Genomic DNA, 16,544 nt, shown 5'->3' with positions numbered 1-16,544 from the left:
GTTGGATGTGTTCCTTCAAAGGGAAATGTGACATGCAAAATACCAACCAGTTTGCCAGTTATTTTAATTACAAATCCTTTGAAAAAATACCATTTAAAAACACTATGTAACACAATTTTTGTTCCTGGGTAGTAAGTGTTATTTCCTAATTGCTTATGCCTCAAAAGTATAGAACATGGCTATTATTCCCCACAAACTTTGCTTTTGTGACCAGGACAGTGATATTTCAAAATATCACTATTTCCAATGGGAAAATGGGAAAATGTGTGTCTTTTCGTCCACATAGTCAGAAAAAAACAACATATGAATCCAAATTAACATGTATTTATACTAAAGTAATACAAAGATGACCACAAAAGATTTAGAAGTGAGTAGTTTTTCTAGATTTACAATTTTTTTTTGTTACACAGTGAAATCAAATACAGGTTTAACATAATAGATATGGTTTACTGAAATTATTTGTTATTTACTTTGACTGGCTACATACAGCTATGACCAAAGGTTTTGCATCACCCTACACATTTTTGCTTCATAAAGTCGAATTAAGTCTGCTGAATAATGTTAACATGTTGAATTACATACCGCTTTGTAGTTTTCCTTATACTGTGACATTTCAAAATCCAAAATCAAATACTGTACTGCTATTATGGCAGTAGATTTTTGCGATATAGTTTAGTAGTTTCTTTGATATTACTGTTAAATTATCTAGATTATGTTTTTATAGTTTTTTTTTTTTTTTTTTTTTTTTTTTGTCTCAATCCTAAAATTCTAGGTGGTGCAAAACATTTGGCCATAGCTATACTGCAGTGATATTTATTTATTTCTGTTTTAAATATACGTATCAATTTTATTTATAGACAGGGGGCAGTGAACCTTCCTCCTTTGGACTTCAAGCCTGCCCTGATGTTTGAAACCTTCAGTATTAATGCTGTAGTAATGGAGAAATCCATAAGCACTCCCCAAAACTCCACCAGTGCACTTTCTTTCCATGACTTCAACAGACGGCATTACAATACCTTCCACTGTAACTTCACATTATCTTGCCAGTCTCTCAGCCAACATGTCGACATGGCACTAGTCCGGCTCATACACCAGTTTAGCACCATGATTGATGACATCAAAGCCACCCAGACTGACATCAAGCTGAGCAGGTACACTGCAGGATCCGCATCTCCCACCCCAACCTTCAAAACCCGAAATCACAGGGAAATACGCTTCTCAGACTTCAGCCGCAGCTCGAGGGGCAGCAAAGGAAACAATAAGAAGAACTATTGTGCAGGGAATGAGAATAATAAGAAAGAACCACGCAACAAAAACTCGCTGGGCCGCTTGGAGAGGAGGACCTCCAAGCTGTCTCAGAAAGGGTCCAGGGAGGCGGCTAATCACATGACCATCCAGATGGATGACTCTGATTCCATTACTGTCTCTGAGCAGAGCGAGACTTCTGCAGAGTGCTGGCAGAACATGTATAAACTGCTTAACTTTTACTCACTCATCTCTGATCCAGCTGGCATTCTGGAAAAGGCCTCCCCCGGCGTCCCAACAGGTAAGGCTTCAGAAACCATGTATTATATACCATAGTATACCATAGTATTATACTGTGCCGCGTTAGCGTCACGGCCCAGATAGCAATGAAAGGGAGAGAGACACACACATAAAGCTGCAAGGTTAAATGTGCTAATGCTCTCTTTTAATCCACAAATAAACAAAAATAATACGGTACATACACTACAAAAACACACTTGACAAAACAAAAGGCACAAGGGCCAAAGCAAAAAGTTCTATAAAAACTCAAGACCACAAACAAACAAACAGCACAGCATGGAACACGAACCACCGACCTCCACCTCTATCACCAACATCAATTCTAATAATCCCTCGAACACCTGTGAACATCTATTTTATACACCTGTGGGTGGCCATATTCCCACGTGTTTTCACATGGAGAAATTTAACCCCCTCCCTGCCAACCTAATATTCCCCACACAACACACACCCCCATGCACCAGAAGAGCTTTCGCTCTGCCACACTGGCATAATGAATAACTCCCAAAGACAAACCTTTTGGATCAGGGTAATGGTTTTGAATTTTGTTAGCTATAACCAATGATTGTTGGTTTCCAGATGGTGGTCGGAGCTCTTCAGAATCAACATGTAGAGTAGTCTTTGAAAATGAGAGGGGTAGCTCCAGTCCAGACAACCTGCAAACGAAGAGGAACCTGGTCAGCACAGAGCCCCAGCATGTCACTCTGGTAGTGTTTGGGATAGGTATGGTGAACAGCACTCACCTTGAGGCTGACATTGGAGGCTTAACGATGAAAGCAGATCTAAAAAAAATCCATGGCAGCTTCACATTGAAAGAAAAAATGAAAGGTAAAGATTTTGACTGAAACTCCTGTGATTGTCTTGCAAAGTGGAAAATTATATTAGAAAGGCAACACAAATGCAACGCTCACCAGAGCGAGCTAATGGAATGCTTTTTTTTTTTTTTTTTTTTTAATATTTCTCACTTGTTTATGCAGATATTTTGCACCAAAAGATGACAGAGACATGTGCCTCTGCTCACATTGGTGGGGTTAATATAGTGTTGTTGGAAGGAGTCACACCAACTATTCAGTGAGTACAGTTTTTTTTTTTTTTGTTTTGTTGGAAAATGTAGTTTACTTTTATTTTAATTATGTTAATGCACCTAGATTATGCATACTGTCTGTATTAAACGTATCATGCTGTATTTTAATTGAGTGCTTATAAAACTAATCATGTTAACTTAACAAGAACATGTAAGGAATGTAGGCAAATAATGATTTTTTTTAATATGATTTTCTTTTTGTGCAGTGTAACCCTTTATATGCTGTCAAGTCTTCAAGTGATATATATATATATATATATAGATATATATATTATATATACTATATCATATAATATATATATACTATAGATATATATATATATATAAATGGTCTTTAAAAACAAGTCCCTTTGTCACTTTTGACTGTAAATACAAGCTTTTGTTTTTGCATCATCTGAGTTTAGATCCCCAGTACTTATGTAGATCTCACTTAAGGAATGGATTCCAGTAACAGAGTAGATATTTCACGCCAGAGGTGTAGTGCTGGGGGGTCGCGGTGGAGCATCGCTCCCCCACTTCTCTTGGGCACGGAGAGCACCGCTTCCGTACTTCACATGTAAAATATTGAACTGTTTTGCTCCTATTAATATATGGCGATATATAAATGTGTATAACACGCACAAATAAGCAAATAATACAATAACCGTAAGAAACCATTGAGAGATAAATAATGAAAAAAGTTTGATTGTAGCGTGCCTGGTCTGGACTAACAGGTGTGAATAATGTAGAGAGGTGAAGAGAACCTGCATTAACTCCGTGCTAAGGTGTCAGCGTTTTAGAATTAGATGTTATAATTGGAACAGTTCTTGTTTTTAGACCCATATACACTGAGTGTACAAAACATTAGGAACACCTTCCTAATATTGAGTTGCACCCCATTTTGTCCTCAGAGCAGCCTCAATTCATCGGGGCATAGACTCTACAAGATGTGGAAAGCGTTCCACAGGGATGCTGGTCCATGTTGACTCCAATGCTTCCCACAGTTGTGTCAAGTTGGCTGGTAGTGGATCTCTACTCCGAATAGCTTGATCCATCTCATCCCACAGATGCTCAATTGGATTGAGATCTGGTGACTGGGCAGGCCACTGCAGTAAGCTGAATTCACTGTCATGTTCGTGGAACCATTCTGGGATAATCTTAGCCTTGTGGCATGGGGCATTATCCTGACTGAAAAAATCCATTAGCAGATGGTTACACTGCTACCATGAAGGGATGCACCTGATTGCCAATGATGTTCCGATATCCTGTGGCATTCAAGCGTTGCTCCACTTTTATCAAGGGGCCCAATATGTGCCATGAAAACACACTCCACATCATCACAACACCACCACTAGCCTGCAATGTTGACACACGGCATGATGGATGCATGTACTCATGTGGTTTTCTCCATACCCTAGTCCTCCCATCAGCGTTAAACACAGGAACCGGGATTTTATCAGACCAGGCAATGTTTTTCCAATCCTCCAGTGACCAGTGTTTTCGTTCCTTAGCCCACTGCAAACGCAGTTTCTTGTGTTTTACTGAAAGAAGTGGAACACTGTTAGGTCGTCGGCTGCCATACCCCATTCGTGTCAAGGTATGACGAGTTGTGCATTATTTTATGGATGTTTCGGTACCAATGTTGTAGTGGACTGTCAGTTGACTAACTGTAGCCCATCTGTTGCTCTTCACAATTCGTATCAGCCTCCTTTGGCCTCTTTCAGCAATGAGCCGTTTTTGACCACTCGCCTGCCGTTGGCTGGATGTCTTTTGGGGGTGGACCAGCCTTGATAAACACGGGAAACTGTTGAGCGTGAAAAACCCAGCAGCGTTGCAGTTCTTGCGCCTGGCACCTACTACCATACCCCATTCAAAGGCACTTAAATCTTTTGAAAAAAAACAGTAGCCATATTTAAATTATATTAATAAATGTCACTAACCACATTTAATGTATAATTTTGAAAAAAGAAACTGAGCCAAATTTAAATTCGCAATAAAGCTGACTGACGAAGTATATAAATTTTGATCTTTTGGGAAACCAAATTCGCCTTGTGACTTAACACACCTGGGCTGTGTGGATCTTAGAGTGTATCCCACACCCTGTCATGCCTTATTGCTTACATATTGCTTTCATTAGTCATTTAACTTTATTATATGATCACCAGGTGGTGCCATGTTGTATAAAGGGATTTGCTTAGTGTACTAAAATTCAGTAATAGAATGCATACAGTTTGTAACAGAGTTTTCACTCAGTAAAATCAGATAAAGAGAAGAAAACATAAGGTTGCGGATGCAACCCTGTTTCTCTGAAAGAAAAATTAGCCATCAACTAATGGGTATCGCTGTCAGGTGATAGGATTATGCTGATCTTAATATAAAAGCTGCCTTTAGGCCTCCACAGCTCTGACGTCCGTGCTCCGAACACTGTTCTATGAATAGAGGGTCTTTAATAGTACGATATTGTACCAGGATACTGTTACTACATGGGTAACGCTGGAGAGCGTACTCAAAGAGTACAGCAGTCTAATCCAGACTAACACTAAGTGGTCTCATCCACTGGTGTAATAGTGTTCAAGACCGAAGCTCCAAAGAGTGGAGCAGAGGAATCCAGCACATTCAGTCTGTAGAACCTCATGAAAGTGTGTGGCGTAGCCCAGTTAGCAGCAGCACATATTTCAGAAACTGGGACACCTTAAAAGAGGGCCCAGGATGTTGCCATACCCCTGGTAGAATGTGCCTTCAATTGACCCGGAGGGGAAAGGCCAGCAGATTTATAAGCCAGAGCAATGGCATCCACTATCCAATGGGACAGGCACTGTTTAGACAATGCCTGACCCAGCATCCTAGAACCATAGCACACAAACAACTGTTCAGTGTGTCTGACACCCCTAGTATGGTCAATATAGCACCTCAATGCCCACACCAGGCAGAGCATGTGCAACCGCTGGTCCTTCAGAGAAGAGAAAGGAAGAGGATGGAATGCCATCAACTCCAAAGAATGGTTCACGTGGAACGGGGATATTACTTTTGGCAAAAATGCTGAGTTTGGTCGCATGGAGACCCTAGACCTGTCTCCAGCGAAGCGAGTGCAAGAAGGGTGCACTGAAAGTGAATGACGCTCACTTACCCGTTTTACTGAAGCAATAGTCAGCAAAAGCGCAGGCTTTAAGGACATGAGCTTCAGATCCACAGTGTGGAGTAGCTCAAATTGGGCTTTTGTAAGGGCTTCCAGCACCACATCAAGGCGCCACGAGGGGAGGCTAGATGTCCTGGGAGGACGCAGCTTCCTCGCACCCTAAAGAAATTGGGACGCCAGGAAATGGTTTCCAGTCGATAACCCATCTATGCTCATGTGACAATCGGATATGGCTGCCAGGTACACCTTCAATGTGGAAGGGGACCTACCGTCATCTAATAGTTTCTGGAGAAACTGTAAGATACCTGCCATGGGGCAGGTAACTGGGTCCTGGCCCTGGGCCAGACACCAGTCCTGAAATAACTGCCACTTATACGCGTATTGCGACCTGGTAGTGGGAGTTCTCGCGCTTGGGGTTTGGGATGGGATCAGCTGGGAGTTTGGGATCTGCCTCGGCTGGCCGTGCAGGAGTTGCACCAGGGTCGAAAACCAGGTCCCTCGGGGCCACCGAGAAGCTACCAGAAGCACTGGAGCTTTCTCTACCCTGACCTTCTCTAGGAAGGCGGGGAGCAGTGGTATTGGTGGGAAGGCATATAGGAGACAAGTGGGCCACTCGTTGGCCAGGGCGTCGACTCCTAAGGGAATGTCGAGGTCTCTCATCGAGAACCAAAGAGGGGATCGTTCCATCGCCCTGGGGTGGAGATGCCTTTCCGAGGCCAGGGGACCTCCTCTGGAGAGGAGATCCGCGGTGTGGAGTTGGCCTGGTAAGTGGACTGCTCGAAGAGAAGCCAGCCGGGGCTGCGACCACAGTAACAGCCGAACTGCCATGCGGTGAAGGCTCGGAGATCTCAGGCCACCCTGGCTGTTGATATATGCCACGACTGTGGTGTTGTCTGACCGCACCAGCACGTGTTTGTTCCAGACCACTGGAAGAAAGTGCTCTAGGGCGAGATCTACAGCCCTGAGTTCCAGGACATTGATGTGGGCTGAGGCCACACTCCCCGAGTCCCCACACCGTTCCAGACTGCGCCCCAGCCGTGGTTGGAGGCGTCTGTGGTGATTACTTCTCTCCGGAAGATGGGACCCATGGCTGTCACCTGACGAAGGTTGGAGGGGATCCTCCACCAGCGCAGGGTTCTCCAGCAGGACTGGGATATCGGCTGCGATTTATGTCTCATTGCTGGTAAACGCAAACGAGTTGAACCAGGCCTGGAAAGGCCTTTGGTGGAGAAGGCCCAAAGGAAGGGCCGGCGAAGCAACAGCCATCAACCCCAGCATGCGCTGACACAGCACCATGCTTACTGTGTCTGTCAACCTGAATAGGGAGAGGCAAGACTCTATTGCGGTAACTCTCTGAGTTGTTAGTGTGGCCTGCATAGACACAGAGTCTAGGTGGAGGCCCAGAAAATGCGATACTTGGCTTGGCGTGAGGCGGCACTTTTGCAGGTTCATACTGAGACTGAGCCCTGGAGGTGGTCTGTGACCAGCGCCGTATGTGCCAGGGCTTGCTCCTGTGACTGAGCGCAGACTAACCAGTCATTTAGATAATCCAGTTCAGAGGGCCTATGACACAAGGAGTCTGCTGTGCCATCCTTTTTTCCTAGTGTTACCATCTGACTTGTTAGTCTATTTTATTCTACTTATTCTTTAGTCCTGGTGAAGGGAACCCTTATGTTACTACAACACTAGCAACATTAAGACCGGCTTTTGTTCATGAAATAGGCCTCTTTCTGTACATCAATTTACTATTTTACTAAAAAGCTTATCTAAGAGTAGTTGGATTTGGAGCAGCCACAAGTAAATCACCAGATGTCCAGAGTGGTTCTGTGATCATTGCAGAAATACACAAAAACTAATTGAACATACTGTTATCTAATGCCGATGAAAAACAATGCAGTACAAAACCCATTGAGCCCGGCAGATTGATTTCGTTGCCATTTCTGTGTAGTTTTAAAATAAGGACTCATTAGCACCAACACTTAAGTTGTTAGCTGTGCCTGTACTTTGAGGGGACGATGTAATATTTAATTGAATTCTATTTTTTTAAAACAATAAATAAATAAGTTGTTTTATTATTATTATGCCCTAATTGACTCCTGAGAATGGAATATTTGCATTTTTTAAAAATAGTAATTAAGTACTAAAGTGTTTGTACCAGTTTCTACCTTTTGACCAACACTTCTGAAATAAATAAAAAAAATCTGTCCACAGGCTGTTGAACCACATGTGTAGACTAAAAACTGTCAATAGGATACAGAGCAACTGCTACATGTACAATTCTTCTATGATTGCATCCTCTGATTTCATCAGGGGAGTTGAGGTGGAAATCTGCAGTCGTTTTGAGACTGAAATATAATTTGTGTGTAGGCTTGGATACAGATTAAGCTATTTTAGGCAGTGAGATGTAGAAAGAATGTGTCAAGAATGTTATTTGCATAATGCATTAAGCTGTTACATGAGAGAGAGAGAAACAACTTGCACAAAAGTGTGCTACAGATGCCAGTAAATGGAAATGGGGAAAAAAGAAAATGCTTTTCTGTATTTTGTATTAATAGTATGTATATATTTTTCCAGTGTGTATTTGGATTTGTGTTTTTTTTTCTTTACTTTGCTCCCCATAAAGTAGGTGTTTAACAGTATATCGAGCAAAAATGTCATGCAATGCGTGTTTTAAAAAATAATAATAGTTTGTTTCAATGCTTAAAACTACTTTCTGTTTTAGTATAAGTGCATGTCAAATTGAATGGATTGCATTTATTAATATCAATAGCTGAAAGACTGGAATTTAAATAATAATGTTGCTTTTATTATTACTTTCAGAACTGTAGTAAAATGCAACATTGCCAAATCTCAGGCACTGTATAGTGCCCAGAGAGGACTGAAAACAAACAATGCAGCTGTTTTCAAAGTGGGCACCATCCTTATTAACATCCCTCAGCACCCTGCTACCCTGCACAGTATGATGGTGCGCAGCTCCCATCAGCTCTCCAAGCAGATCTCAGACCTCATTCGACAGCCATCCACAGTGTAAGTGGTGCAGTACATTAAGAGTTTATACCAATTGTTTGATAGCAATAAATATTTACAATTTTATAAGATTTTTTTTTTTGTTGTTGTTGATAGCAATTTGTTTTTATTTTGGTTGACAGATACCTATGATCACCAAATTCTTCATCGTTTATTAAGTACATCTTTAGCCAGTTCCATTTGTATTAGGATTCATCTACAAGAAGTATGTCCCCACTATAAAATCACTCAATCCAAAATTAAACTACCTACCTCTTTGCAGTCTCCAGAATATTGATACTGTAGTAAGAACCTCATATGGATTTCTTGGATTTTGGGGAATAATTTTCATTTGTTAAATTGCTTTGAGACTTAATATTTCAGCTGCCCATTATGGATTCAATGAAAAGTCTACCGTAAAAAACATTTGTATAAGTCAACTTTCACGCATTTTTGCGGGTCCCAAAGGGGGGGAAGCGACTAATACACTGGTGCGACATATTCGCCGAAGTGTCTAATATTAATCTACTGTACCAGTGGCACAATAGGATTACTACAGACACAGTTATTATGGCTCACACAAACTTAACTGTCAACATCCTGTTGTTTTTTTCAGAATCTGCAGCATTCAGGTCACACAAAACGACTGTTCTAATTTAAAGTTTTAATACTCTCGATACCCTTAGTCATTCTGAATGTTTTAAACGTAAGCTTTCAGACTCTTGACTGACCTCCTCTCGACCCAGGAAAAAAAAATAGTGGTTAAAGTTACCAACCTTCAGAATATGAAAATGTGACAGCTAAACTGCTTCACTGTTAACACAGTAGCTGTCAATCTCTATAAATTTCCTTATTCCCACGTGAGCCATTAATTTGTCAACATTCAGACTGAACTCGCACCTGGGATCCATAGCAAATAGCTATTGGTTAGAAAGCTGAGTAAACTTACCAAGTCTTCTGTTTGTTGTAACTGAAATGCTATAATAATGCAGGTGTCTTTGAGACTGGATAAAGTAGGACATTCAGACAAAAAACGAAAATGGTTTTCGTTCAGGTTTGAAATTCCGCATTGCTGAATTTGCTGAAATGCATGGCAATCACAATGCTGAAAAAAAAGTACATGACTGGAGACAAACAAAAACAAACTTTAATATGGCGAAAGAAAAATTGTAGAAAACATTTTGTTTGAATGGAGTACTTTTAATGACATTTAATACTTACTGTAACTTGTTCTACATGTGGTTATGGTTCTGATTAACAAGACAAAATGAATGTATTTGTACAGCTGGAAATGTAATGCAATTGTACTGCACTGTATGCAGCACTAAAATGTTTTGTTTATTGGTTATTAAATGGTGCACTGTTGAGTGTATTATGTTTTTTTTTGTTGTTTATTTGTTTATTTTTTAATTAGTGAAGCAGCACTGTTTGGTACTTTTTAAATGAACTTTTTACACATTTTGTAAAAGCTGGAACTGTTGTCCAAGTATGGTTTTGGAAATAAATGTTCAGTAAAGCAAAGAAGATATGTTCTTGAACTTGTCTGGCATTTGATAAGCTTAAAAAAAAAAAATAGGTCGGTACGGATTCGATGTGGGATGTATGACTAGCAGTTTAACTAAAAACAAAAAACAACAATGTAAAATCATTAATGGAATAAAATGGTGCAAACAAGGGTTATTTAGAAACTAAACTTGTGTATCTTGTGTTATCTATTGGTGTTGAGCATGTAGAGAAAAAAAAAAAGTCAATTGTAAAAAAAAAAAAAAAAAAAATTTAATGAAAGTATTTTAAACACAAAGATATTTACCTAAAATCGAAGTCTCAAAAAGGGAGGGAGTGACTTTTATGCCAGTTTAACCTATGAAACGATTTTTACAAAATTATCATTATTTTTATTTTTTTTTATTTATTTATTTTTATGTGGAAATTAATGAATACCATTTGTCTTTCAGGCCTCAGCCTCCAGGGGAAGATGTTTCAACTCCCCATTCTTCTGAAAAGACCACCTCAAGTGTTAACCAGACCCCAATCGAAGCCAATGAGTTTCCACAGCTGCCAGAGGGCTTGGAAAAGAAGCCAATAGTTCTTAAATTCAGTGCCATGTTAGATGGTATCACAATAGGAGCAGCATTGTTGCCATCGCTTAAAGCAGAATACAGAATGGGCCAAATGAAAAGCCATGGAGTGACAGGTATAGTTTTGAGATAAAATAGTTTATATTAAAATACCTTATAAAATGGCTTGGAAAAATTAAGTGCTGTGATTGGCTTAACAAGATCACTTCAAGACAGTTCTTACCGCACGGCTATGACATCATAGACCAACTTACTTACCTTGTCTATTAATATTCCTACACCTTAATAGTAACACTTATCTAAACAGTGTTTCTGTAGGTAATAATGTCAACATAAAACTGAAATTGTATTTACACCGCCCCCTAGAAAATGTTTTTTTCATCTCTGTCACTAAGAATTACAGAAAAAATGGCAAATATACTGTGGTATTGAGTCGGAGAAAAGAACAAAGAAAACTCTGAGGTAAGCAGGAGCAGTAACACTTTATTCAAATGCCATCCAAGAAATCACTACGTTTCACTCAGCATGTAACGTGCAGCAGCGGCATCTACTTAATACACTAAATATCGCCTTATAAAACTGACTAGTGAGTATGCGATGTTTAAATTAGACAGAACAGATACATTTCATCACTACCCTCCGATTTCAGAAAAACATTTAAAACAAATTTAAAAACTCTCCTTCTGTCTTCTGGGCTTTTAAACAAGGTTGGGTTCAACATAGAATTCTGTTGTGCTCGCCGCGTATTGGAAGGACTGCGGCACTGTGCAGACTCGCACAGAAGTTGTTTAGTCCACATGTCGTCTAATGCTGGTTTACAATCTAGGGATATTATGCCAGTTAACAGCCATCAATGTGAAAACAGCCTCTAAAATTATTTGTCAGTTTCTCTTGAACGCCGCAAAACCTGAGTAGGATAATTTCCTACACACACACACAAAAACCACTCGGAAGCTCCTCCCTTGATGTCAAGTGTCAGTGCAGTCTTTAGGTGTTCCGTGAATCCTCCCTCAGATGTGGGAAATCAGTCTGCTTTCAATTCCCAAATGCCATTTTTTCTCAAAAACGTTACTATAAATGGGAATGTTCAATGTAATGTTTATGGCAAATAAAAAAAAGTACAAAATATGTATTCAGGGACTTTTTTTTTCAGTGGAAGGATACATAATACATTTATAATTTTTCCTTAAAGCTAGTTTGTGTAATTATTTAAAACAAACAAAAAATGGAGCCATTTTATTAGTGAAATAATCCACCCCAGGGCATATGGTAAGAATTGTCTTACTGCGCACACTGTTGTGGGTTATTTCTTACTAAACCCTCTGACTTCTGGATACCGGCATATAATTAACTGTTGCATGCAATTGTGACATCAAGACCATCTATAACATTTATCTTGGATAATAAATGTTGTATCCTACTGCAACCCTCCTTTCTCTACAAAATATCTGTTTATTCATCTATCTATAATTTTTTTTTTTTTTTTAAGGTGCACAAACAAGGTTTACATTTGAGCTGCCCAATCATAAACTGCAATTTCAATCTAAAGTATCACCGGTTGATATGTCGTCAATGCCTCCTTCAGCCAGTTTAAATCTGCCACCAGTTACCATGTCTGGAGAATATATAATGGAAGAACATGATAGCCATTCTGATCAGCCTTGGAGTGCAGATAACTTTCCATCCAAACGGGGCAACTACCTCCAAGGAAACTACCTGCACTGTGTGGCTGAGGTGATGAGGATAATCATTAAAGATAATCATCTTTTATAGCTATTGGATTATTCCTATTGTTTAACTTGTGTCCACTTCTGTTGATTTTCTTCACAGATTGGTTCGTTTGAGCACAACCTGACAACAGATCTGTTAAACCACCTGGTATTTCTGCAGAAGGTGTTCATGAAGGAAGTGAATGAAGTGATACAGAAGGTTTCAGGTTGGAAAATATAATCTCATAGTTCCCTTTCAAGTACGAAATGTTCGACCAGGTTCCAAACTATTACTGAACCAGTACTGACCTGGTGTTAAATACACCAAACTAGTACCGAACCGACCAGGTACCGACCCAGTTCCAGCCCACTACCGACTGGCGCTCAAGTCACTGGTCCGGTGCCAAACCAGTCCTGCTCGTGTCTTGACCCGTCAGGTCCATTTCAATAATCGGATTGAGGCAGCATCTGTACAACTGTATCTGTACACTGCATTGCTTGCTCCTTGCATCATGCATTGGTTCTATCCTTGTGAGACATGCAAGGCCATATTGCCTATAGAAGACAAGCAGAGCAAGGGCTCTTACTGCCTGGGGCCAGACCACGCCAAGGAGGCACTGGCTAATCGCAGCGTCTCTGAGTTGTGTGTCCCTTTTTCCAACGCACGCTTGAGAAACTGCTATCCCGCAGCTCTGTATCCCTTACTCCTGATCAGCGTGCTTCCCCGTCATCCTGCTATTTCCTGGTCGATGGGCAACCTGTATGGGGTGCATGATTCGGAGAAGCTGGGCGTAGTCTGGTTTCCACCGGTTGAGGCTTCTATTACTGCCTTGTTCCAGGTGCCTAATTTAGCTCGCCTATCCAGGATACTACCAGCCCTAACAAGCAGTGCCAGGTCTCTGAGGTGATCCACGAGAGAGCGTTTTCAGCCAGTGCGTTCGCCGCACAGTTAGGGAATTAAAACAGCATCCTGGTAGCTTGCCAGTTGTATTTGCTATGGTCCCTTTCTGAGAACCACAAGAAAACTCTGAGGTAAGCAGGAGCAGTAACACTTTATTCAAATGCCATCTAACCTAAGAACCTAAGCTCCAACTCCAAGCTAAACGGACAGGCTATAGTTAGAAACCTGGCTGTGCTGGTAGCTGCAGGCAGGTAGCTTTGGCTTTCCCAGGCACGCATGCCTGATAGAGACGAAGCACAGTTGTTGGACTCACCGACCACTATAGTGCATACATTCGGTCCTGTGGTGGACAAGATGCTGCAGTGCTCTCATCACGTGCGGGAATCCACTAAGGAGCTGATTCGCCTGCTTCCCAAGTGGCCACCTCTACTACGTGTGTTCAACCCCAGGACTTCTCCCATGGCAGTAATACCACAATTTTTGTAAGACCTGTTTGATGGTGAAAGGTCTGTTTGGCAGCTATTTCACTTGCCAGGTTAAGATTGGCTTGATCTCCCCAGGACCTCACTTCCTGTCGAAGCAATTTTTGAAAGGGGCTCGGCGGCTTTGGCCGACTATGAAGAACATTGTTCCTAGCTGAAGGTGGTGCTTAATGCACTCATGAAGCCCCCATTTCAGCCCTTGCATTCCTTTAATTTGTATAATTCAAAGCAGCTTTATTGCTCGCTATCACCTCCGCGAAGCGGGTTTGTGAGATGCAGGCATTTTACAAGACCAGGACAAAGGTTACGCTCCTATCAGTCTTGTCATTTTGCTGAAGACTATCTCGGCATTCCATGTCAAGCAGTTTGTGGAATTGACAGGTTTCCATCCACCTCCTTTCCAGTCTAATAGGGATCAACAACTACATACACTGCCCAGTTTGGGCCGTAGCGTACTATGTTGACAGGGTTAGGGTTAGTTCGAACAATTTTTTGTCTGTTATGGGGTAAAGTCCCATGGCCAAGCCCTGTCTAAACCGAGGCTGTCCAAGTGGATTGGAGACACGGTCAGGATTGCCTATGAGTTGGCCAACTTGCCCCCTCCAGAAAAGCTCACTGCCCATTCCACCACGGTCATGGGAACCTCATGGGCTTCATTCCATGGTGTATCTGTCAAGGACATTTGCAATGCAGTGGTGTGGGCTACTTCCCACACCTTCACTAGGTTCTACAGACTGAATGTCGTGGATCCTCAAAACCCCTGTTTTGGAACTAGTGTTAAGGGCGGATTCCCAGTCAACACAAGCCTAGAGATGAAACTCTCCCTCAATTCTTTCACCCTAGCTACTTGTTACTGGGGTTCGGAATGGTACACACAGGCAGCCTTCGGTTTAGTCATATTTGAAGTTATCTTTTTTCTGCTCTACCACATGAACACTAGACAAACAAGAAAACGAGATGGGTTGCTAGGTTTGTTTACAAGAATTTAGGTTATGTCAGATGCCAAGAAAATGTAAACTTTAAATATGTAGTTTTGGTATCATAAGAGGCATTCTTTTGGAATGTGTAATGCAAGGTTACACATTTCAAAATAATTCCACACCAAGTGTGGCTCTGTGATAGAGTATTTCCATAAATGTAATTTATGATATTGATCAATATCAGGAAGATATTAATTTTAGATTGTGATGTCTAAATGGACCACTTTAAGTAGTAATCTTGCAAAATCACACAGTGTGGATACAGAATGATACAATTGTTATTCGTCTGATGCCAACCTGGTTTACAAATGTACTGTAGCAAATTATATTATATAAATGTTGATAAAAGAGAACCAGTTGAATGCTGCATAATGGAATCATTATGTATGTTGTTTTTTGGCATCATAATATTGTAAAGCAACAGTAAAAATAATATTATTGCCTAGAGGTATGTTTAATTATCTTTTGTTCTTGCAGGAGGAGAACAGCCTATACCTCTTTGGAATGAACATGACATTTCAGCTGATGTAGATAAACCCAAAATCCTGTTATATTCGTTGAACCTCATGTTTAAGGTAAAGTTAAGTGTGTAAACAGGTTTATGTACATGCAAAACTGTGAAATCTCTCCTACTGATATTTTCCCTGGTTCATTTATTGTACAAAATGAAGGAATTGATGGCTACTAGTTCCAGTAGAGAGAAAACAGGTGTGTGTGTGTGTGTGTGTGTGTGTATGTATGTATGTATATATATATATATATATATATATATATATATATATATATATATATAATATATATATATATATATATATATATATATAATGAATATTGTAGGTTATATTCAATATAAAAACATGTATTGTAAAAGGCGGTTCTAGTGTTAATGAAATTTAACTTTTAGGTGTTCAACACACACACAAACACCCACCCACACATAAATTCGAAGGAGTAAAACTTATACTTAGTAGAAATTATATTTTAAATAATTGTGTGTGTGTGCTTTGGAAAGGTAACCAGACAAACAAGTAGCTAATGTGCAGCGTAATTGAGAATGTGCGCGACAACACGTGAATTCATTTCTCTTGTTAATTGTTTTTATCTTCATTGCAATGCATGAAGCTCTCCTCACGATATTCAGAGTCATTCTTTTCCTACTTAGTAAGCAGACATGGACATTTAAATATTCCCTTCCCTAAATGTTTATGAATTGAGTAATCTGCATTGGTACATCAGATTTATTTTTCCTAAATCAGAACTGCATAGCAACGCATTTCCTGAAATGTACGGCAAACACATTGTGAGGAAAACTGTCATGACTTCAAGGCTTCACATGTGATTGTTATAATAAAGTTTAGATTTAGTAGGAATTTTAAAAATACATAATGAATTCTCAAAACACTATTTATTTTCTCTAAATCAGGGTATTCAGGTTACTGCTACAACTCCATCCATGAGGGCAGTGAGATTTGAGACCGGTCTTATTGAGCTGGAGCTCTCCAACAGGATCCAGTGTAAAGCTAAGCCTGGAAGCAGCAGCTACCTGAAACTTTTTGGGAAATGCCAAGTGGACCTGAATCTGGCATTGGGGCAAATTGTTAAACATCAGGTCAGGGAGAGACTAATTTGATGAGCATGAATCTT

The 16,544-nt window shown here is 40.3% G+C and overlaps 1 protein-coding gene across 6 annotated transcripts in view; it reads left to right on the top strand.

Annotated features, from left to right (window-relative positions):
* LOC121323698 (transmembrane protein KIAA1109-like) overlaps positions 1-16,544 on the top strand; it is a 156,945-nt gene that overhangs the window by 97,533 nt on the left and 42,868 nt on the right. For all 6 annotated transcript variants that reach the window (XM_041264917.1, XM_041264933.1, XM_041264932.1 and 3 more), the window contains exons 46-54: positions 858-1,546; positions 2,125-2,373; positions 2,523-2,616; positions 8,565-8,771; positions 10,706-10,944; positions 12,318-12,562; positions 12,659-12,764; positions 15,378-15,475; positions 16,324-16,509. In XM_041264917.1, the coding sequence (XP_041120851.1) occupies positions 858-1,546; positions 2,125-2,373; positions 2,523-2,616; positions 8,565-8,771; positions 10,706-10,944; positions 12,318-12,562; positions 12,659-12,764; positions 15,378-15,475; positions 16,324-16,509 (2,113 nt within the window). The remainder of the gene's footprint in view (positions 1-857; positions 1,547-2,124; positions 2,374-2,522; positions 2,617-8,564; positions 8,772-10,705; positions 10,945-12,317; positions 12,563-12,658; positions 12,765-15,377; positions 15,476-16,323; positions 16,510-16,544) is intronic.

The sequence above is a fragment of the Polyodon spathula genome, chromosome 1 (genome assembly GCF_017654505.1).
Source record: "Polyodon spathula isolate WHYD16114869_AA chromosome 1, ASM1765450v1, whole genome shotgun sequence".
Classification (NCBI taxonomy): domain Eukaryota; kingdom Metazoa; phylum Chordata; class Actinopteri; order Acipenseriformes; family Polyodontidae; genus Polyodon; species Polyodon spathula.
Note: the sequence above shows the minus strand (reverse complement) of the source record. Positions and strands in the feature narration are given on the sequence as shown.